General features: G+C 35.8%; 1 protein-coding gene and 1 long non-coding RNA gene across 2 annotated transcripts; one reads left to right on the forward strand and one right to left on the reverse strand.

Annotated features, from left to right (window-relative positions):
* The first annotated feature begins 1,629 nt into the window (after window positions 1-1,629).
* On the forward strand, window positions 1,630-19,517 carry LOC114317656 (uncharacterized). The gene is made up of 2 exons (XM_028264425.2): window positions 1,630-2,562; window positions 18,596-19,517. The coding sequence occupies exons 1-2, from the start codon at window positions 1,976-1,978 to the stop codon at window positions 19,041-19,043; spliced, it is 1,035 nt and encodes a 344-aa protein (XP_028120226.2). The 5' UTR covers window positions 1,630-1,975; the 3' UTR covers window positions 19,044-19,517.
* On the reverse strand, window positions 1,728-7,272 carry LOC145813849 (uncharacterized). Its single transcript, XR_014357207.1, has 2 exons — window positions 3,948-7,272; window positions 1,728-2,905 (listed from the first exon to the last, which is right to left on the reverse strand). It is a non-coding gene; the product is annotated as an uncharacterized LOC145813849 (long non-coding RNA).
* Window positions 19,518-24,508: the final 4,991 nt, after the last annotated feature.

A 24,508-nucleotide genomic window follows, 5' to 3' on the forward strand; every position in this document is an offset into this window, starting at 1 on the left:
ATGTATGGATAGAATTATATTTTGGAAATCATTCCAAACACAGCCTAATTTTCTTTCATAAACTTCCAATCAAACATGGCCTAAGAGTAAGCGATAGAGTTTAATATTTTATGATATTGTAAAATTATAATTTTTTTCTTTTTTGAAAATAAGAATTATTTTGAAAAATAACTATTTTAGTTAATTTTTCAATTATTTATAAAAAATATGTAAAAAAAATAGAAAAAATAATAAACTTAATAAACTTTTTGATAATAATTTTTTTATTTCTTGACCCAAAAAAACTAGCTTCCAAACTTGCTCTTGCTCAATAGTTAAAAAAAAGAAAAAAAAAGAAAAAAAAGAAACTCCTACCAAAAATGGTGTACACTTAGCAGGCAGCCGTGTGAAATTTGGGGGATAGCCGTTACGAGCTCCTGTCTGCTCGTCGACTCAATAATACAAATTGGGTCCCACCAGATCCCCTCACATACAATAGAAGTTCTCGCCTTTCCTTTACCTACACATCAACACGTCTTCCAAAATCTCCGCAGCGCTATAAACAAGTCGTCCTATAAATTATTCAATATGTATCTTAAGCCTCGATTTGGTTTTCATTTTTCACTATATAATTATAAAAAGTTAAAAGAAATTACAAAAAGATAAAAAAATTACAAAAGTATCAAATTATCTCATATATAAATAAAAAGTCAAAAAAGTATCATTTTATACTAAGACCTCGTTTGGCAAGTGCCCTTTTAGTAAAAAAACAAAAAAATTAGTAAAAAAATCAAAAAGTCAACAACTCATACAAAAAAGTCAAAAATTCTATTTTCTTTTTACTTTTTACACATCTTTTTGTAAATTGTCAAAAATTTACCCCAAACATACTAGTTTTTTTACCTAATATTTTAGCCAAAAAGTTACTTATTTGGGAACAGATTTTTTTAATAACTTTTTGACTTTTTGGTTAAAATATGAGATAAAAAAAATTAATATGTTTGGGATGACTTTTTGATTTTTTAAGAAAAGATATGCAAAAAGTAGAGAGAAAAGAGAATCTTTGACTTTTTGGTATATGTTATAGGCTTTTTGGCTTTTTAGTAACTTTTTGACTAAAATGTTAATTTGCCAAACGAGGCCTAAGGGCAATTTTGTCATTCCAAGTTTAAAAAATCAAAAAAGCCAAACAAGAAACTAAACAGTTAAAAAAGTCTCAGGCTAAACAAATAAAAAAATTAAAAAACCAACTAAAAAAAGTCATTACCAAACAACTCCTAAATATTCTACTAAATATTTTACCAAATCCATATAAATTTTACCAAATCTCTTGTATAGGGTGAGACTCACACAAATTTACATGTGCGTAAGTCTCATTTAGTAGAATATTTGAGTTCCTTATCATAACTCTTATTCTATTCTATTTACTGATATTTAATATTTTTATTTTTAAAATTTTAACACAAAAATATAAATTTCATGATTTAAATCAATAACTATTGATTTTGGAGTATTTTGACAAACAAATTAAACTTAACTTTTTAATTTTTTTAAATAATATATAAAAAAATAAAAAAATAATATAATTTTAAAAAAAAATTAAAAAATTAAATTTTAAGTAACTTGCCAAAAGAATCTTAGAGCACTACCAAAACTTGCTCCAATTTTAGTATTTTTTTTTAATTTTTAATTTCTCACTAAAAACTCCGAAAATATTAAATAATTTCTCCGTCGGGATACTTTCAGACTTTTTCTGACTACTATTTATTTGAGAGAGAGAAAATAGAGAGAGAGAGAGAGAGATATTCGTAACCGTGTGATCCATCGCTGCCCCCTTCTCGCGCCAAACACCATAGCCCTTCCTTTCCTCAACCTTGGTGTTCTTGTTCTTGTTCTTGTGTTCTTGTTCATCTCCCTCAACCTATACATGCATTTATACTTTTAGAGAGAGAAACTTGATGATTTGAGAGAGAGAGAGAGAGAGAGAGAGTCGGAAATGGGGATGGATTATTACAATATTCTGAAAGTGAATCGAAATGCAAGCGAGGAAGACCTCAAGAAAGCTTACCGTAGGCTCGCCATGATTTGGCACCCTGACAAAAACCCTAGCAACAAGCGCGAATCCGAGGCCAAGTTCAAGCAGATCTCCGAAGCCTACGACGTCCTCAGCGATCCCCAGAAGCGTCAGATCTACGATCTCTACGGCGAGGAAGCCCTCAAGTCCGGCCAGGTTCCTCCGCCTCCCTCCGCCTCTCGCGCCGCCTCCTCTCAATTCCACAACCACCACAACCACCAGCACCCTAACCCATCCTTTCGCTTCAATCCCCGGGACGCCGAGGATATCTATGCCGAGATGTTTGGTGCCAACGACGCCGCCGCCGCCGCCGCTGCCGCTTCTAGTCGGAGTCGGACTTTTAAGGACGGGTTTTTTAGGACTTCCACTGGGGAGTTCGGTAATTCGGCTTCCGCGGCGTCGAAGAAGGCCGCTGCGGTGGAGAATGCGTTGCCCTGTAGTCTGGAGGAGCTTTATAAGGGTGCCAAGAAGAAGATGAAGATTTCGAGGACTATTGTTGACGCTTCCGGGTATGTAATTTGATTACATTCTCGAATTTTTCTAATTTTTTATTTTATTTTATTTGCTTCGAGTAATTGTTGTGTGATTTCTGTGTTTTACATTGGTATTTGTATGATTCAAAGTGTATGCAACTAATTGATATTAGGGTTGATGATTAGAATTTCAAATGGGCAATAACATATTGTTGGATTAGAGTGCATGATGGAATCAATAACGAAAGATAAATGAGAAGCCGTTTAAAACATAAACACACAATCACTTGTAAATGCGTAACATAAATAGTACAATACGTTGGTAAAATCTCGCTACAAATGAAACTTACCTGACAATTACACAAATAGGTGCTCACACCTAACCAAGGAAGCACGGGTGCGGGTACGAGTACGGTACGGGTACGAGTGCGGGTACGCCGATTCGGCAAAACTCAAAAAAAGTACGATACGGGTACGGCTACGGTACGCCGATATTTTTTTATTTTTTTTAAAATATAATTTTGATTAAAGGATCCAACCTACAAATTAAAATTAAATATCAAAACTAAAAAAAGAACTACTCATTTTCCTATAATTTAAAACCATTAAGCGTTAAAAATAATATTTGTGAAATCTCACACTTTGATATGTTATGCACTGTGAATTTGTGATCATAATTTATTTTTAAAATCTTTCTTTTTGCTCATCAATTTGCTATTTTTATAGGGTGAGACCAAAGAAATAACAAGAGACCAAAGAAAGATTTAAAGTTAATTACCAACAATAAAGGAAAAAAATTCTCAATTGGTGCAGGTTGTCAATTGCAATTTGCATAATACATAAAATTGCATCATTCCCAACAACTACTAATCAACTAATACAGTATCAATTTTTAATGTTTTGTGCATAAACTTTAAAAGTTTGTTATGATTAAAGATTTTATAAAGAAATTCTAGGAGGATCTAAAGCAAAAACATAATGCATAGTCATACATAGAACTACCCTTTATAGGCCTTGTTATTTTTTTTTGTTCAAATTGCTTTTTAAAAACATTAAAATCATTTGTTGATATGCTTCTACAATTTATACAGACAAACAGGACAACAGAGAAACATCAAAATTACTGATCTGCAAGGGCACCAAAAAAAATAAAAAATAATAATAATAATTGCTAATTTGCAAGGGCAGAAAAAAAAAAAAAAAAAAAAAAAAAAAAAAAAAAAAAATGGCCTTGGCGTACCCACGCCGTACCCATGCCGTACCCGTGCCGTACCCATGCCGTACCCGAATAAGCCAAACGTACCGGACCCTCTTTTGCCGTACCCGGTACGCGTACCGCCGTACCGGTACGCGTACCCGCACCCGGTAAGTATCCGGTACTCGTACGGCACTATTTTTGAAGTACCCGTGCTTCATAGCACCTAACGAGTCGTGCATAAAAAGAGCTCATAAAGGTGCCTAAGCACAAAAACTTAGAAAACCTTACTTAAAAAGCACAATTAGGTGTGACACGATACAAAAACCCGACACATCATTTTTTTTAAGAAAAAGTGATACATTTTGGTTATATGTGTTGGCCAATAAAATGAGTAACGGCAACAAAAACAAAAGCCAGAAGTGATCCATCTAACATATGCCATTATTCTTTTTTTGATAAGTACTCCCTCTGTTCCATTTTGTTAGTTTTTATTTTTTTATTTTATTTTTTAATTTGGGATGTCCCAAAGGACAACCGGTCCTGAATAATTCCATAAAAAGGTTCAATGATTGCATGCAAGATATTATTCTAAACTAGAAAACAATCAATTGTAATAATGCATATAGAGAAAAAATTTAATATGAAATCCGTAAAGACAAAAAAATCCCTAACACATAAAAGTCCTAAAATTCCAATCACCCTAGCAACCATCTTTAGGATGAAAGGAGACCAGCAAAATCAGAAAAACGCATGGGTTGTTTTTTGTTTGAGTCTTAGCTATGAGAGAAGAAGTAGCTTCAAAAACAGGTCTCACAAAATGAGTTTGCCCGTGTCTTCTATGAGTTCTATGTGCTAGAATGGAATTGTTGTGAATAAAATTGTACCAGATGATTGTCCATGCAATTATGAATTTGAAAATGCTAGGGTGAAAAATGTATCATCTTTTCTTATTATGGTGAAACTTGTCTTGGCAACACTTAAATTTAGAATTGGAAGATTGCAAGAATTATGCTTATTTATTTATTTTTAATTTATTTTTATTTTTATTTTTTATAAGTATGAATGCTTATATAAATGAAACACCAAGGGGATGCAACATGTATAGAAAAGAACATAAATCAAATACTATACTTCAAAAACCTATTCAGCGGTCTTTACGAGAGTCAAATTGATTTAAGGATAAAGAGATCATTCTCAAATGTTAATTATACGAAAAAGGTGAAAATGTACTATATAATATAGAAATAGGCTATTCTCTGCCAGTAAAAGTTCTTCTACTCCTTTTTGCCCACACAAACCACATCAAAACATAGGGCACCAAATGCCAAGCTTCCTTCCTTCTCCTCCCAACTTGAACTGTGGTCTACAATCATAGCAACTTTCGAACTGTCGAAGGGAACACCCACTCCATAATCAGAAGATGACTCATCGACTCCCCATCCAGACACATGCAACACCAGTTCACATGCAATTGCCTTCTTTTGATCAGGTTGTCAATGTAAGAATCTTTCCATGTGCCGCATACCACACAAAGAAAGCCACCTTCAAGCCTTTGTGCCCCAGACCCCATTCCATGGAAAAAGGAGCCTTGTTCAGCCAAAGAGAGCAACATAGAAAGACTTTACATTGAAGAGGTCAGAAGAGGATTTCGTCCATCAAATCACCCCCATCACCAAAACGGATAGCATACAAACAATCAAGAAAATGCATAATCTCCACCAATTTCCAAACATTAAGATCCTTCCTCAAGAAATATCCCAAAAAACATCACACCCTTTGCATTGAGGGGAACCCTAACAGTAGTGTAGTCTTTCTATTAAAAGCAATATGAGCCGCGTTGGCAATGCCTTTCCATAAACCTCACCCGGTTCCCATTTCCTACCACAAATCGAACATGGCTTGACCAAAAATCACATCTATTCTAATTGTCTTTCCATAAACTTGACCTATAAGATTGAAAGATCTCGGAAGTTCACCCACCTCAAATATTTCCATATTTAACTCCACCACCGTTCATTATCTTTCTCCTTCACAAGCAAATCTCTATAGTTATTTCCCCAACAAAGCTTGATTAAAGATGGAAAACATATGAATGCCCCCCTCTTCTCTCTAAGGGGTGCAAATGGTGTCCCAATCGATACGGTGGTATTTCAACTTGGCCCCAATCCACGAGGTGGTATTCGAACTTGTCCCCTACACCTCCCCAAAGAAAATCATGTTATAGCCTCTCCAATTGCTTAAGAGTTGAAGATGTGGTGGTACAAGAGACATAGAGTAAGTGAGCAAGCTAGATAACGTATTTTTAATCAAAGCCAGCCTAGCCCCTTTGGAAGGATATTGTCTCTTCCACCCTGCAAGAAGCCTATGAACATTCCAAATCACCATATCCCAAACCAATTTTGGCTTGTAGGAGGAACCAAGAGGAAGACCCAGATAAGCCATTGGCAACTGATCTATTTTGCTACCAAGAATGGAAACCAACATCCCCAAATTTGCGGCTCTCCTATTGGGATTATGCTGGATTTTCCAAGATTAAACTTTGACCAAAAATATTCCAAATGCAAAGGAGGAACATCGGAGGTAACTCATTCGTTGTGTCTCGGTCTTACACAAGATAGTATTATCATCGGCATAAAGCAGATGGGAGACTGATAAGAGAAAGCAGATGGGAGATTGATAAGAGAGAGATCCATTGATCTGACCAATCTCAATCTTAAATCCGTTAAGAAAGCCCCCTTGCACAACCTTCTCAATCGTTTTGCTGAAAACTTCCATAGCCAAAATATACAACAAAGGAGACGAATCTCCTTGACGCTACCCTCTAAATTGACACCCTAACAGTAGACAAATGCAGTCACTCCATTTAAGACTAAACCCCATTTCCCAGAGCAATAAATAATGAAATCCCAATTAATATGATTATAAATCTTCTCAATAACCAGCTTGCAAATTAGCCAGGTTCTACCCCTTCTAATTCTATAATCCATTGCGTTAATGGCCACCAAAACCACATGAAGAATTCATTAGCCTTCTACAGATGAATTCTTGGAATGTGACACCACCAAAGGCTATCCTTAAGACGATTAGACAACACTTATGCCAGACGTTTGTATGCCCCTCCAATTAACATCGAGGCTTTTTTTGAAACAAACATGTCTCATAAAAAATTGTAAATATTCTCAAAATGCCATCCGGAACCACATCCCCTATGAAGCACAGACATGGACACGGGTACGGTGATTTAAAAAAGATGGGGACATAGCAATTTTTTTTTTTAAAAAAAATAAAAATATATATATATATATATATATATTTTTGCTATGTAGATTAATATTATGTTACTAAACAATCAAAATTAATAAAAACTAACATTAATCCAAGATAGATATATATATATATATATATAAATCACTACATTTAAACAAATTAGAAGATCACCTATCCACAAAAAAAGACATAATAAATGATAAGAGCTAAGATGACGAAGGAAAAAATTTAACATTTAACAATATTCTTTTTTTACTTTCTTAATTTTACAGTTTGACCCCAAAAGACATTTACAAAATAAAAAAATACCCTCGCTGTGTCCCCTGATGTGTCCAGATTTGGACACGCGTGTCACCAGTGTGTCTCTGTCGTGTCAAAAAACCAAACCAAACCAAGCTTTAATTCCCATCAAATGGGTCCCTTACAAAAAAAATAATAAAATTAAAGGGACATGCCATGTCCTGTACATGTCCTAGTGTCACGACCCGCCGAATTACCTACCAAAAGAAAGTCTCAAGGAAGGGAGGCTTAGGGAATATTCTGGAAGCTCTTGAAAGACTTGAGAACATATGAAAACCATGGAGGATGCTGGAAGCTTCTAGAACTCCCTAGAGTATTGTAGACAATTGTACATAAGACTAGAAGCTTGAACATACTTCTAGAATAGGTTCTTTGAGAGGATGATGGAAGGATCTAGAATCCTCTCCATCCATGTAGAACTAGAATATTTCTAGAATAGTCCACAAGATAAAGGTGGAGGAAGTGTCTAGAACACTCTCCATCAGACTAGGCCTAGAACATTCTTTGTAAGCCTATAAAAGGGGGAGGGCCTCATTTGCCCAAACCACCCAAGTAACCAAGTGTAATCCAAAGCATTCAAGTAATATAAGCAAAGCATTCTCCAAGAGCTCTCTCTAAGTTTCTCTAAGTCTCTCTTGTGTGTGCAAACTTCTCCTAACTCTCTTCCAAAGAAGGCTTACTTAGGTGCAAGCAAGGCGTGCATAAGCATCTAAGGCCGCATGGTTGGCTTGGAAAAACCAAGGCCGTGGCAGTTGGTATCAGAGCCAAAGCTTATGAAGGCGTCGTAACTAAGGAAGGAAGGGCCCTATGTCGGAAGTAATTCACATCGAAGAGAACCGCTGAAGGGAGACTGCTGCAAACTTGGGCAAGAAGGCCAAAAATAAGTCACGCGACATCGTGAGTGCCATGGAGACCTGAGTGGTCAAGGTTGAAGTGGCTATGGCCGATGTCAAGGAGTGGTTGGATCGATTGGAACAAGGGATGGAGCAACTCGATGGCAAGGTGGAAGGCCAAGTCGAGGAATTGCTTGAGTTTGTGTGGGACACCATCTGGACCAACCATGAGACCCACAAAGCAAGAAAGCTATGACTTTGAAGAACGGATCTTGAAGGCAATCTCTCAACTCCAAGACCAAGTCCAAGAGCTAAAGGAAGGCTTGGAGGAGACACGGGCGGACTGGGCCATGAGCAAGCGAGCTGTGGCTAGTGGTGGCGTTACCACTAATGCGAGATTCACTCCAAGGCTTGAGGCACCACAGCCCAAGGAGTTCAATGGCAAAAGTGACGCCAAGGAGCTAGACGACTACATCTGGCACTTAGAGAGGTATTTCAAAGCCTTGAACTTAAATGATGAAATGGCTAAGGTACGCACTGCTTCTCTCTACCTCACTAAGCTTGCGGGAATTTGGTGGCGTCGTAAGCATTCAGAAATTGAGAAAGGCACTTGCACTATTTCTTCAGGGGAAGAATTTAAGAATGAACTCATGAGACAATTCTATCTCAAAAATGTGGCACATGAAGCATGACTTAAAATGAGGGAGTTGAAGCACACCCGCTCTATCCGGGACTATGTCCAAGAATTCTTCGGGTTAATGCTTCAAATTCCTAATATGAGTGATGATGACTTGCTCTTCAACTTCACAGTTGGTCTTAACTCTTAAGCAGTGGGCACAGTTGGAGCTACAACGAAGGGGTGTCAAAGACATTTCCATTGCACTCACCGTGGCTGAGACATTGGTGGAATATACAAAGCCGGAATCGTCTAACTCGGAGTCCACCAAGGATGGTCAAGGCAACGGTGGGGGAGCAAAGTGGGCCAAAGAGTCTAGGGATTCTAAGGCTCCAAGGTACAAAGAAGGCGGAGGCAAGCCACCATTGGGCAAGGATTGGAAGAAAGATGCCAACAAAGACATCAAGCCCAAAGACAATTGCTTCATTTGCGATGGGCCACATTGGGTGCGGGATTGTCCTAAGAGGAAAAACCTCAGTGCATTGCTTGCAAAACAAGAAATGGAAGAGTAAGCACAAATGGGATCTCTACAGCTACTTGGTGCCATAGAATCGAAGCCTACTACATTGACCCAATGGGATAAGGGTTTAATGTACGTGGATGCCAAGATTAATGGGAAGGCGACCCAAGTCATGGTGGACATAGGCACGTCGCACAACTTCATCAAGGCAGAAGAAGCCAAGAGGGTTGGTTTGAAATTTGACAAGGGCCAAAGATTGATGAAGACAGTGAACACCAAGGCAAAGCCCGTAGATGGCCTGGCTTAAGGGGTTGAGCTGCACCTTGGTGGATGGTGCGGAAAAGTCAATTTTTCAATAGCATCACTTGATGACTATGACGTGGTGCTAGGAATGGAGTTCTTGCGAGAGTTTAGCGTGGCACTGTTACCTCGCAACAACACTATGTGCATTATAGAGGGTGGGCCTTACATGGTGCCAATGGTGAGTAAGGTAAATACTAAACTCCAACTTCTATCAGCTATGTATATTAAGTTGGAGACAGACAAGAATGAGGTAGAAGGCGTTACCAAGAAGATGATTGGCCCTACCAAAGAAAGTCTACTAACATGCACAGTTGTTAAGTCATCAATAGAGCAAGCAGATAAGGAAAAGTCGAGAAGAAAACCTACACCTCCGAGGAAGAAGGCGCGACGAGGGCGTCGCGAGCATAGGTGGGGGAGAATGTCACGACCCACCGAATTACTAGGATAGAATTACTTACCAAAAGGAAGTCTCAAGGAAGGGAGGCTAAGGGAATGTTCTGGAAGCTTCTGGAAGACTTGAGAAAATATGAAAACCATGGAGGATGCTGGAAGCTTCTAGAACTCCCTAGAATATTGTAGACAATTGTACATAAGACTAGAAGCTTGAACATACTTCTAGAATAGGTTCTTTGAGAGGATGAGGGAATGATCTAGAATCCTCTCCATCCATATAGAACTAGAATACTTCTAGAATAGTCCATAAGATGAAGGTGGAGGAAGTGTCTAGAACACTCTCCATCATATTAGGCCTAGAACATTCTTTGTAAGCCAATAAAAAGGGGAGGGCCTCATTTGCCAAAACCACCCAAGTAACCAAGTGTAATCTAAAGCATTCAAGCAATACAAGCAAAGCATTCTCCAAGAGCTCTCCCTAAGTTTCTCTAAGTCTCTCTTGTGTGTGCAAACTTTTCCGAGCTCTCTTTCAAAAAAAGCTTACTTAGGTGCAAGCAAGGCGTGCATAAGCATCTAAGGCCGCACAGTTGGCTTGAAAAAACCAAGACCGTGACACCAGGCATGTCCTCGTGTCCAACACCGCTACAGCGCTTATTGTTGGGATTTATACCATATCGCACCAATGCAAACGGAAGCACACCTACACATCCACACATACACAAAAGAGAAAAAAAATCACATATTTAAGTGGTTCGATTCAAAACACTTAAAATATGTGAGATGGTCAAAACACTCAAAACTTAAACCATTACCTGAACCCTATGCTCAAAGGTAGTTGAGCCCTTTGTTCACCCCGGTGCCCATGGTATTTCTTATCTCACCCCTTACATCTCTATTTTTTCCCTCACCTCAATCTCTCAATCTCTCTCTGAGAAATCCTATAGCCTACATAACTATTTACAATAATCTACCCATGAGAATCCTAGTTCCATTCAATTAGATAAACCAAATCCTACACATATTAAGTTTCCTAGTAGATTCCGAAACCAACCAAATAACTGTATGGGACTCACCTTTATCACATGGATGAACTAATCCTAATAGTCGCCCCCTCTTACCTATGTGGGGTAAATGTTATGTACACCTTCCACCCTAAGTGTCATGGTTTGCGTAATATACTCCACCTTCACCTAGAAGATGTTGCACCCCCTTGAATCGAGTGCCCACATTATGTCCTCGTACTCAAGCCTATGAGAATTGCCGCACCTCCCTGAGATGCCTTCACTGTCACAAATTAAACCTTCATAGAAAAAAGACCTACGTCCTCCCTTGGTGTCCACCTTGTAGCGATTTTTATCTCAATTTTTATGCCAAAAGCTTCCTTTTTATGATCAGTCTGCTACTCGCTGTCTTTCTCTTGGTGCCCACCAAATATCCTTACAATTGTTGCTCACCATTGTTCACCCATAACTCATACTATTCGCCTGATGTTTTTGTCACAACATACTCCACGAGCTTATACAAGTTGCTAACCAATTGCCCATCAATGATTGCTCTTCCATCATTGATTGAACCAGAATGCTCCTAGATCACCTAGAGGCTAGATCACATGCAATCACCTTTGATTGCCCTTGAATCTGTTCAATCCTTTTAAACTTGTTCAGAATCTGAAACTTCTTACCGTACCGACGAAACTGCAACCCCTAAAAATCTTGAAATCCACCTTTGTTGTGAATTTTTCTACCATATTTCTTCTTAAGGAAGCCTTCACTAGATTTTTTTTTTTGTTCTCTGTACAATCGCGATTTCTCTCTCTTCCGTGAGAATCCTCCTTTTGCAATAACTGCACCTTTTGCCAACCGCACCTAGGATCGACAACCATAAGCTCTGATACCATTTGTTGAGATTTATACCATATCTCACCAAACGGAAGCATACCCACACATACACAAAAGAAAAAAATAATCACACACAAATTTACGTGGTTTGGTCCAAATTGTCTACATCCACGGGAGAGAGAGCTTCCACTATGATAAAAATAGAGTATATATATGAGATGATCAAAATATTCAAAACCTACACCACTACCCGAACCTCGTGCTCAAATTGAGCACTTGTTCACCCCGGTGCCCACAGTATTTTTATTCTCACCCCTTGCATCTCTGTTTTTTCCCTCACCTCAATCTCTCTCCAGGAAACCTTATAGTCCATATGACTATTTATAATAGCCTACCCATGAGAATCCTAGTTCCATACAATTAGGTAAACCAAATCCTACGCATATTAGGTTTTCTAGTAAATTCCAAACTCTACTATCCTAACCCAAATACATGTATAAACCAACCTAATAACTGTATGGGACCCACCTTTATCACATGCGTGGACTAATCCTAACACTTTATTTGAAGTGTCCGTGCTTCATAGCACATCCCAACACTATTGGAAGTAAGCAATGAACGTCCCATCTTGTCTCGATGCTTTATCCCTATACATAGATAATTAGATTGGAGGGCAAAGATTATCTCTTCTTTTGAATAAGGATGTTCCAACTCAACTGTCTCCACTGTTGAAATCTGAGAGAGCTCCAAACCATCAAACTTGGGTTTCCAACTGCTATCTTCTGAATAAAGTTGTTCAACAAAGCCGACAATACAGTCTCTGATTTTATTCTTTTAGTTTAGCAATTTGTCCCCTATCTGAATTCTGTGGATGAAATTGCACCGCCTATGAATGTTAGCTATTCAATTAAAGAAGCAAGTATTCCTAGAACTTTCTTTTGCCACAATTCTTTCGACTTTTGCCTTTAGCTGATTTCCTTCATCTTTGCTATCCTGCTAGGCCCCCACATCCCTCTTTCTCATCCAAGCCCTAAAAACTCTTGCCTTCTGGATCCTCAAATTGCTGAAATTGTCCCTAACTGAAATTTTAACTCACCATCACTGAACTTCACATCCCAAGTATGTGATTGATCTTCCACCACCCCTGAACTCTAATTACAAAAGCCATAAGCTTGAAACCACATTCTCAAATTCAAAAGAAACCCTCCCCCTCCTAATGCGCCCATAGTCCAACAAGATAGGGCAATGATCTGAGATTGGCCTAGAACTAACAGAACCACGTCTGGGCAGTGTTCCTCAGCTAAGAAATCTATCAATGCGGGACATAGAAATCTCTTCAATATTGCTCGATTGGGAAAAAGAACCTATCATGAGCGGTAGGTAAATCAATTAGACCCAACTCATTAATAAAGAGTGAAAAATCCCTCATACGCCTAGGCACGTGACTACTTCCAACCTTTCTGCTAGAGACAACATTTCGTTGAAATTTCCTCAAACACCAGGGGCCAACCCATCTAAATGCAATATGTGGTAATTGAGTCCTTATATCTTTCCATCTTGCCACATCCGAAGACCATGAACCTTTGAGAATGTCTAGCTGAAATTATCAACCACAACAATTCACTTGGAAAAACCAAGATAAAGAGAAGCTGCTTACCAAAAATAAATAAAATAAAGAGAAGCAACATTTCACAATCCAACCTCACCAGAACCCTACCATCCCCCATCACGAGAATACCAACAATGTTGCCCATTGATTTCGATTAGTTCCACTCATAAACCTACCACCGCATAACAATCTGACCACATCAACCCTAATATCTTCCATGTTAGTTTCTGGAATACAAACCAAATCTGCTTTGAAATCTTTTAGTAGAGCTTTCATCACAATTTCTTATCCACAACATTAAGTCCCCTCACGTTCTAACTAATGATTTTAAACTTCATTTAACTAGTCCTTTCTTCTGGGTGCATTTTATTTTATATTTTTAAAATTTTTAAATTTAATTTTTTACACTCCCGTCATCGTCCTTACACTTCTTGTCATAGTTCACTGACCATTCCAACTTCTTCAACTCCCTCCTCGTGTTGCCTTATAATCTAACATAAGAATGGAGTAAAGGATTTGTTGATTTGATACTATGCTGGGAGAGTCTCATATACGGGCTTTAAAAAAGTGCACCCTCCACCAATTTTTATAACTAGTACTAAATTTTACCATCTTTTAAAATGGTGGAAAAGGGGTAAAATTTTTTATTTGGTAATTGGCACCAAGTTGTTGGCGACTCTGCTTTATTGAGTTAAGTTGACTTCTATTACACCTATGAGTGCTTTACACATTTTAATTTTAGGCTTCATTTATGATGCGGAGGGTACAACACTCACATGATATGATGCACGTGGTCTCTTATCAGAAAAATGTATGCAATTGCAGCAAGAAAATCTTTCCTATTTATGCTTTTTGAAATTTAATAGAAGAAAGTGTTCGAGTATGCAATGATTGGTGAGGCAAATCTCCCTTCTCTTCTCTCTTTTCCTCTCTCTCATTTAATGGGGAGAGAAATCAAAGGGAAATGATAAGTGAAAGATAACTAAATTGTAGAGGCCCTTCCCATGGTGTGAATCTCAAGGTATTTAAGCATAAAATGACATGGAGATTTTGGTGGGAAATTCTAAATAGTTGTAGCGGTATATAGGATGAGGATATTGTTATATACAAATATATATGCTTTCACTTGCAACTTATTGGGGAAAAATGTATTTTTTTGTGTATGCATACTGTTCAGGAGGTATTCATTCCCCCCCCCCCCCCCTCCCCTCTTCAAGTGTTGAATTTTGTATACTGACTTCATAATTTATTAAAGGATAAATTACACTATCAGCCCCTTGAGGTTTGTTCTCATTACACTAGGACTCCTGATCTTTTGAAAATTGCATCCCCTTCCCTGAGGTTTATTGCCTTTTCACATGCAACTTATTAGGGGAAAATGTGTGTTTTTTTGGGTGTGTGTGTGTACTGTTCAGATGGTATTCATCTTGTTTCTTCAAGCTTTGAATACTGTGTATTGACCAAGGGCTGTTTTGGGAGTTGGCTTATTTAGCTCTTTTTTTTTTTTTTGGTTTTTTTTTTTTTGGGGGGGGGGGGGGGGGTTTATGAAAAGACGTACAAAAAAGTAAAGAGAAGTGTTGACTTTTTGTAGTGACTTTTGAGCTAGAACTATAAGTAACCAAAATAGGCCCTTAGTATCCAAAATTTCATAATTTGTTAAAGGGTTTAAACTACACTATCACCCCTTGAGGTTTGTTATCATTACATTATGATTCCTGACTTTTTGAAAATTACATTCCCTTTCTTGAGGTTTATTGTCTCATTACACATAACCCCCTTTATTGGTCAACCATTAGTTGACTTGAATAATTTTGGATGATGTCATCAATAAAATATTATAAAATGTCAATTTTAGGCCTTGGTTTCCTCTATTTCCATCTCCTCTACTTGCGATCTCTTCTGTCTTTCTTCTACCCACACATAACCCTCCCTCCCTTTACACCCAACTATCAATGCACCCATCACACAACCACCAACCACAACCATCATAACCCATAACCTCCTTCTCTTTTCTACCCAAATCCCATCAACCCTTCTTCAGCCATCAAATGCAGCAAAAATCCAATTTCTCAACCCGTTTGGGGGCTATGGTGGAGGAATATGGCAATGATGGAGGTTAGGGCATGGTATGGGGCATTGATGAGTATGATTTAGTGGTATCAATGGCCATTGGGTGTTGTCGTCAACGACGTTCCAATAAAGAAGCAAGGGTAGGTGGCAATGTTGTATTGTGTGAGGTGGGTGATGCCACTACATTGATCATTGTTGTGGGGTTGAGAGAATGCTATAGATTAGGGAAAGTAGTGGGGAGAGAGAATTAAGGGCATAGTGGAAAAATAGAAAACAATATAAGGGTAAAATGATCATTTAACTATTTTTGTCAGCACCATTAAGTGGCAAACACAAACAACAGGTGTCAGCATAATTTCTCAAATGTGAGGGGAGAATCTGTATTAAAAGAAAACCTCAAGGGGTATCTGTGTAATTTATCTTTTTCAAAATATAAGGCTGTTTTAAGTGTCAAATAGTGTCTAAGGAGTTTTATTCCTGACATATTTTGACATGGAGATGGCTCATAAGAGAAAGAAATGTTTGTTGGATGGAGTGGATGATGTGATCTAATACAACTATGAACATTTACTCCCCACTAGGGTATGGTAGGATTGGGATTGATTATAGTTTGCGTTTGCTAAAGTCCTATCTTGCCCCATTCCCATCCCTTAACTTTCTTAAGCTTGGTTATAAATCCTTCTAGATCATTGCCATCTTATACTGGCATAGTTGGAGGTTTTGCCTTCTTATATTTGAACACGAGTCCTTAGTTGTGATTTCTTTCTTTTGTAATTTCTTGGTACTCTTCTCTTTTCAAATCATGGGAGTCAAGTATTGTTTTATTTGTTGTGGAAGACATTAGTGAATCAGTCATTGCAAATTGTAAATATTGAAATACACTGCTTCTTTATCAAGTTATTAGCTTACTGAATCTATCCTTGGTATAGAATTTACAGTTTTTGTGAATGAGTAAAGCTTTGCAGCTGCTGATATTTTTTATCTATTATAACTTTGCAACTAATTTACAATGACCATATATTGATGTGCTATCTAAGTACCTAATCAGTAGCTACAGTTCACTGGTGTAGGTAACTTGAATTTTAGTTTGAAATATCTGAAACCCTTTCAAAATATGAATCTTACCCTAGCTTACAATTGTGAGACTTTGTTGCATGGGTCATAAACTTGGGTAAGTAATATTATCTTAACACCATTTCTTTTGTGGTTTGTATGATGCATATTTTTAAATTTTGGTGATATATCACTGTATTACACTATATAATGGGAAGAGTAAACAAAAAAAATATTTTCTTGTATCTATTTCAATATATTGGTAAGGTTGCTTCATTGTGACTTGGGCATCCGGGGTTCGAACCTTAGTAGCAGGAATCGTGGGAAGGGAACCTGGCTCACGAAGACAACAAAACTCAGAAAATTGAGCTGCTCCTCTCCAAACAACGTAGACTCTGACGTTGATCGATCTTCTCTCTATCTCTCTCTCCCTCTCCCTCCCTTTTGGGACTCTTTTATTGGAACTCTTGCCAAAAGAAAAGACTCTTATTGGAACTCTATTTCTCTCTTTTTATTTGGTCAGATGAAAAGACTTTCATTTATTAAAAAATAATGGCATTACTATTTTTATTTAACTTTCATTTATTTATATGTGTTCGATCTATAAGTTTATATGAAAAAATTATCGGGACAACTTTTTAACTCATATTCATATAAGAATATATTTGAAAAATATATTTCTATTATCATTAGAGAAAAAAATATAATCTTACAATATATTATTTAAAATATATGCAAACGCTCCCAACCAGAGATTCTTGAAATGTCTACGATTCCATGCTTCCGCTCCCGCTTCGTGCAACTAAGGTTCAAACTATGAAATTAGCTTATTTTAAATTGGGATGATTTTAACTGCTTTTGTTTTTTTGGGGTCAAAATTGTGGTTTTTAAAATTTTTTTGGTTCTATTTTTAGGGATAACTACAAGGCGGGGTATGTGTCTGTGGACCCCTACCCCACTCCTATTTATGAAATTTGTTCCCATAGCCAAGTCTACCTTCTATACCCCTCCCCTACACCCATCCGTACCCATTTAGTGTAACCCTGCTCCCGATCTGCCCCTGAACTGTTTAGTTTTACAACTTTTTCATTATTGAATTTTAAGAATGTGGTTTCATAGTTTAGGATAACAAATGATTTATATGGGTCAAAGTATACAAACTTGAAAGTTGATTGGCATTGTTTGGTGTGGACCGTGGTATATAGAGAACATAGAATGGAAAAGAAAAAAATCCTAAAGATCATTTTAGCCTTGTTTGGGAAGAGGGTTGAGCTAAAATAGCCCACTAAAAGACAAAATAGGCTGAAATAGACAATGATATAAAATGTTACATCCAATCCATAATCATTTCACTTTTTCTTTTACAAATATCAAATCAACTACAAAAAAAAAGCTAACAAACTTCCTAAACACAACCTTTTTAGCCGGGCTAAAATAGTCAAAAAGCCAAATAGCCAACTTCCCAAACAAGGCCTTTATATGATCAAGCAATAATGAAAATATATACATACATGAAATATTTTTGTAAGAGTACATATAATCGTGTTTTTTCATTCCCATCCCCAATCCTACCCTATTAAGAATTCTTCAACCCATTTCATTAAGGTTGGGGACCTGCTGGTATTTATCCAAAAAAAAAAAAGGTAGGGGACCTGCTGGGTTGTGTTTTTTTCCATCTATCCATTTTCCTGTTCTTTGGGGGGATATTTGCTAGACAATGAAGCGTAAATGTTAATTCTAGAAGCTGTGCAAGACTGAGCAACTAATAGTCAGCTCTGACCCTATTTTTAAATCTGTTGAGACAAAAAGATCAAAGATCAATACAAGTTGAATTTGAGGAACACCTATTCTTCAAGATCACCTTGTAATCATTTTTAGATGTTTCTGAATTCTAGTATGAAGTACCGGAAGATTTGATGCCCTTTGACTACTTGCATAATATGGTTTGTCTTTCTTTGATTCCTTTTTCTTTGAGGCTTTCTGAATTATGTTCTTTCTGAATGAATGCTTGGCTTCAATTTTTTTTTTTTTGTTCTTTTGTTTTGATGACACCAATATCTCTCTTGCAGTAAGGTTCGGAATGTGGAGGAGATATTGACCATTGAGGTAAAACCTGGTTGGAAGAAGGGAACAAAAATAACATTTCCCGAAAAGGGTAATCAGGAACCTGGTGTCATTCCAGCTGATCTTATTTTCGTGATAGATGAGAAACCTCATGCACTATATATAAGGGATGGTAACGATTTGGTGGTCAATCAAGAGATATCACTTGTGGAGGCCCTTACAGGTAAGACCCTTGAGCTGACAACCCTAGATGGAAGGGAGATCACGGTCCCATTGACAGAGATCGTCAAACCTGGGTACGAGGTAGTTGTCTCAAATGAAGGAATGCCAATTTCAAAAGAACCCCGAAGGAAGGGGAATTTGAGAATTAAGTTTGATGTCAAATACCCATCGCGACTTTCCACAGAACAGAAATCAGAACTCAAGAGAGTTCTTGGGGGCAGCTCCTCGTAATTTTCTCTTAAAAAAGGTTCAGGATGACTATATCAACGAAGGTAGATATTGCAGCTGCTTTGGATGTAAATATAGTAATTGCATGCAATTGAAGATTGTGAATACTAGGAAGAAACTTTTAGTTGCGGCATGATGGTTGCATTTGTTGAAGTTGGATGGGATTTTATTTGTTATTAGCGAGGATGGGCTTCTGAGTGTGATTGGGAGAAATAGGTAGGTCAAATTGATCCCAGTATTTGTCCTTTTTTGGTGCCTCTTGCTTGGATTGTTTTGTTGTTTATTAGGATTTCTATTCTATGTCTGAAGATTATTTTCTTCGCCTTTAGAACAGATGGTTAGGGTTGATCTCACTAATAGCATTAAATGAGATTGAGTTTCATGTAATGGTTTATTAACACAATTAAACTTGACGGTTTGTTTGTCTCTTGATTTTGTTTTCTTAAGGAAACAAGTATACGATGATTGTTAGGATCATTACTGATTTCTTGCTTCCTGGGTTTTCTTTTAACATACAGAAAGATTTCAATTTCCCTGCTAGCTGTGTGATTGTACTTTGCGGCATAGGTGCTATCCTATCTCGGAAGTGCCTATCCTATCTCGGAAGCTCCCAAGAATCTCATGTTTACCTTAGTACAACAATAATCCAGATAATAGATGGTTTGCTTTATTTTATTTTTTCAATTAACATTGGATGACAGTTACTTTCATGTTAAGCGGTCTTGGAAAACTGGTCACTTGACCTCTCTTACAAATGGAGGTGTGCGTGGTGCAGTTTGGACAGTTTGAGAGTAAAATTATAAATTAAATGATAGATTGACGGATTGGCAAATTGCGGTTTTGGCAGTTTTGAGTGGATTGAAAAATATTTTAACAAATTATCAAGCATCAAGCCTTTGCATAATATATAATATTAATTTGCATAATGTTTTTTATATATGTAATACAAATTAATTTTACATAATATTTTTTTATATAGACAATACTAGTTTATAACAAATTTAACATCTTAAATCTCTCTTACATTTATTTTTACTTTGATATTTCATTAGAAATTAAAAAATATATATGTATTAACTATAGCGTAGTAGAGTGATTTTAACAGTGGATTATAAATTTTAAAGTTTAATCTGTGATTAGCGGATAGAACGATATAAATTGGTACAGATCGGTGCACGGATTGAGTGATATTTTGTACCACCTTAGTTACAAATGTGTGTTTAGAAAAACAAGTTTAAACATTTGTCCCAAGAAAATCTTTTGAGAAGATAGGGTTCCCATTCTCCCATTTAGGGTTGGTTTGAGAAATGATTTTTTTTAGTGATTTTTTGATATTCTTTTTATAAAAAGATGTGTAAAGAAATAGAGAGAATGACGAGTTGGCTTTTTGTAGTGACATTTTTGGCTAAACATTTAGTCTTCCAAACTAGGACTTAATCTTCTGTTCACTTATGAAATGTGTTATTTCTACATTTTAGTTTTCAAAATTTGATTTTAGTGCCAACCTTTTTGCATTTGATTTTAGTGCCAACCTTTTTGCTCTACAGCCATACAAGGAATCAATGTCATTATATATTTAGACATCTTACCCATTTTTTTTGGTTTTTTGTTCTATGAAGATACCGAAACAATTCATAAAACAAAAATCATTGTCCAATAATTATTTAACAGTTTTGAAGGACTATATGTTATTAGTTAGGTATTATTACAAATTAATGTAGTGAAATTTTTTAAAGAAATCCATGTGGTGTGTTATCATTTTTTATTTATTAAAAGTATTATGTAAATAATATTATATAAAATTTCAAAAAAGTATCTAATAATGTACTCAATTTGTCATAGTTGGAAGAATGTGATGACATAAAGCACATTAAAAACAAACTAGAAAATGAAAGAAGAAGGAATAGTGGATCCATATCAGAGCCCACTCCAGTAAAAAAGAAAGAAGGCAGTCCACTAGCACAAACCCCCTTTTATTTTTTTAAAACAGTTGGTGGGATTCGAACCTATTGTCCACCACACAATTATTTTCATATTATTATTTGGGTCCAGCACACCAATTCATAAGTACAAATTTAGACCTTTTTAGGTCTAAAATTGATATTGTATTACTAAAATTGTTACTTGTTAGAAGTTCTAAATTTGTCATTTTCCTAAAAACAGTTGTGGACACCCTAAAAAGGTCACTTTTAAGGTGGTTGATTTGTTTTAACCCCCTTCAGCACACCAATTGTTTTAATTCATGTTGTCATTTTCCCCTTGTGCAAGCTTAGGAACACTACTACTACTACTAATACTACTACTAATACTAATAATAATAATAATAATAATAATAATAATATAATTATGGCGATAGTACATTTTTGAAGATGGTCATGATTTGAATCAATAAACCAAAATCGTCAATAAATTAGATTTGGTCATAATTGACAAGTCACATTCAATTAAACAAGATTTGACTATAATCAACAAGTCATAATTGACAGAAAATTATTTTTTGGTATCAATACATATACATCATTTATCATATGCATATGCATATTTAGTTATGTCATTTCCTTCTTTACTTATAATCAATTTTCTTCTTTAGTTATGATATTATTTTAAATTTTTTGGTTATACCTCATGTAGTGTTTGGTTGACTTTTTATTTTATAATTATAACTCAAAAAATATGAAATTATATCATTTTCTTTTTTTAATTATAAGGCACATCATTTTAGGAGTGTGCACTATAGTTTTTCCTTTTTTTTAATATACTAGTTGTGGGGTACAAGATGTGTTTATAATTTTATATTTATATTTTTGAATAATTTGATAAATAAGAAAAATAAGTTATATTAGAAAATTTATTTAGCAGTTATTATAATCATTTATAGATATTTTATGGGCATTGTTGGAAGAGAAAAATGTGCTATGAGTTTCAAACGATCTTACGGGTTGTATGCTTTATATAATGAAATATATATATATATATTTATTTTATTTTATTTTGGGTGGTATCTAAAGTTTGTTCACCAGTTCCTTTCCTTGCCCTCGAAACAGTGGGTGGAATTATAACACAATTGAAAGGCTCTACATCTCTCTCTCTCTCTCTCTCTCTCTCTCTCTCTATATTATATTATATACATACATATATATATATATATATATATATAAAATAAAATAAAAGAATGAAAACTTAAAATCTTGCAATAGGAATTTGAATTTTTAGGATATGAATTAATTCTCTAAATTCTGTTATAGGCTCTCACTCTTGGTTTTAAATATTAGTGTCCTTACCCGGGCTCCAAATTTTGATATAATCAATTTGTTTTTCTTATTTATTTATGAATATAAATTATCAAAGTTATATATGTGGAACATAATCTACTAATTAATCTTAATTTATTTCTTTCAAATATTCTACTATAACGTAATGTGATTTTAATCATCCGATACTATTATTTATTGATACTATCTATCATGTTTCGATATCAATCGATATATAACCGTTTGATATCAATATTTATTTCAATATCATTATTTATTTAAAAGCATGCTCTCACCTGTCTTCCCAATCAGATATAGCTCTTGAATCATCTTCTTGGATTGCACAAAGTTGTTCTGATTCTGATGATAGCCACTCATTCACTCACTCATTCAGTTTGATGCATTAAATGTTTCAATAGCCAATAATAAATTCAAGATATGGTGTGAAGCAAGCACATCGATCATGTGTTTCTGTTTCCAAGCATTAATTCACTGTTCAAGTTGTTTGGGCATCCATACGAGGATGGCTAAAAAAGTGTGTTGTATGATAAAAAAGTGATAAAAGTAGGGTTCAAAAATGTATATTAAGAGTTTGTTAATTTTAGAGAGTGAGTAGTGATGCAATAGATGTGTTAAGGGGTGTGTTAAGAATATATATATCATAAATAAAATAAATAAATAATTTAATTTAATCAAAAATTTTGAGCCCAAAATTAAATTTCAAGCTAAAAAAAAAAAAAAAAAAAATTCCAACAAGAAAAAAAAGAAAAGAAAAATTCAGTTAACCGCCTAGACGTTCAGCCGGTCAATCGGTTAAACCCAAAATTTTTTTTTTCCCTTTTCTTGAAGGGTCCGAGCGTCTGGGGTGGACTTTCAACGGGACGTCTGGGGGGCTTCTGATTGGACGTCTGAGAGGAGTTTCCCAGGCACACATCTCTCTTTTCCTTTGCTAGCTAAAACGATGGCCATAGTTAACATACAAGTAAACAGCTGACACTAACACACCCACTAACACACCTATTGCAGTACTTAACAATATTTTTGACTAGCTAAAAACTAACACCTAACATTAATATACTCATTAACACATCTATTGTGGATGCTCTTACATAGCCAAATAAATAACTGGACGCTGCATTTTGAGTCATGTGATGCCATTTTTTTAGCCAGGTTTGCATAAAGATGATGTTGTGAAGTCACCGTCACATTTGATCTTCACCCATCCTTACATGATTGATTGGTTTGGATAAAAAGCAAAAATTAGAATTAAAATAGTTATTCAATGTTCCTGAGACATGTTTAAAACAATTATAATTAATAAATACTTTAAGAAAATAAATAACGTAAAAGAGTGATTGTATATTTAATTTGTAACACGATCACATTGTTGGGTATACCTCCTTATTGGAGTGTGGGACCCAATTAGTTTGTTAAAGAGTTTTAATTTGACTTGGTTTAGGTATAATATATTTTTATATATTATATTTGAAGAAACCCAATCAAATTCAGATACAATTAGATTTGTTTTTAAAACCCAAGATTCAATATATATATATATATATTGTTTATTCTTCATAAATAGGTATGCATGGCTCTTAGAAATTGTGCTCAATACCTTTCTGAAGTGGTGCCGTTGCTGTAAACATCTTTTTGCGGGGTTCGTGCCAATTAATTCGTCTTTGATGTTTTTTGGTTTGGGGACGGCAGCAGCTTTGGTGCTTTGCTTCACTTGGTGTTGTTTGTAATTCTTGATTTGACTTGGTCAATCAAGAATTGGTGGTTTGATTTGTGAAGAAGTTTGGTTCAGCTTTCGGTTCTATTTTGGTTTGTTATTTTGGATCTTCTTCAACTTTGGTTCTGAAGATTTTGGTTCTTCTATTTGGTGAGGTCTTTCCTCTTTGTTTATTTGTGATTATTTGGAATTCACCTAAGGGTGATTTTGTGAGACCATTAGTGTCTCGTTTGTAATCGTTTGGAACTTATTTGGTTAATAGTGGAATCGGATTTCGATCCCGTGGACGTACCTCACATTGAGGGAACCACGTAAAAATTCTTGTGTTGCCTTTGATTTAATTTTTCCGCATTAGTTTTTATTCCCATTGATTGATTTACTTGTGGGGAATCACATCAATTTTCCCTAACAACTGGTATCAGAGCTTACGGTTTATTTGGGTCTATTTATTTGTGTAAATCAATGGAGGGGAATGTGGGTCGTAT

This window comes from Camellia sinensis, chromosome 15 (genome assembly GCF_055761805.1).
Source record: "Camellia sinensis isolate YWXY chromosome 15, ASM5576180v1, whole genome shotgun sequence".
Taxonomy (NCBI): domain Eukaryota; kingdom Viridiplantae; phylum Streptophyta; class Magnoliopsida; order Ericales; family Theaceae; genus Camellia; species Camellia sinensis.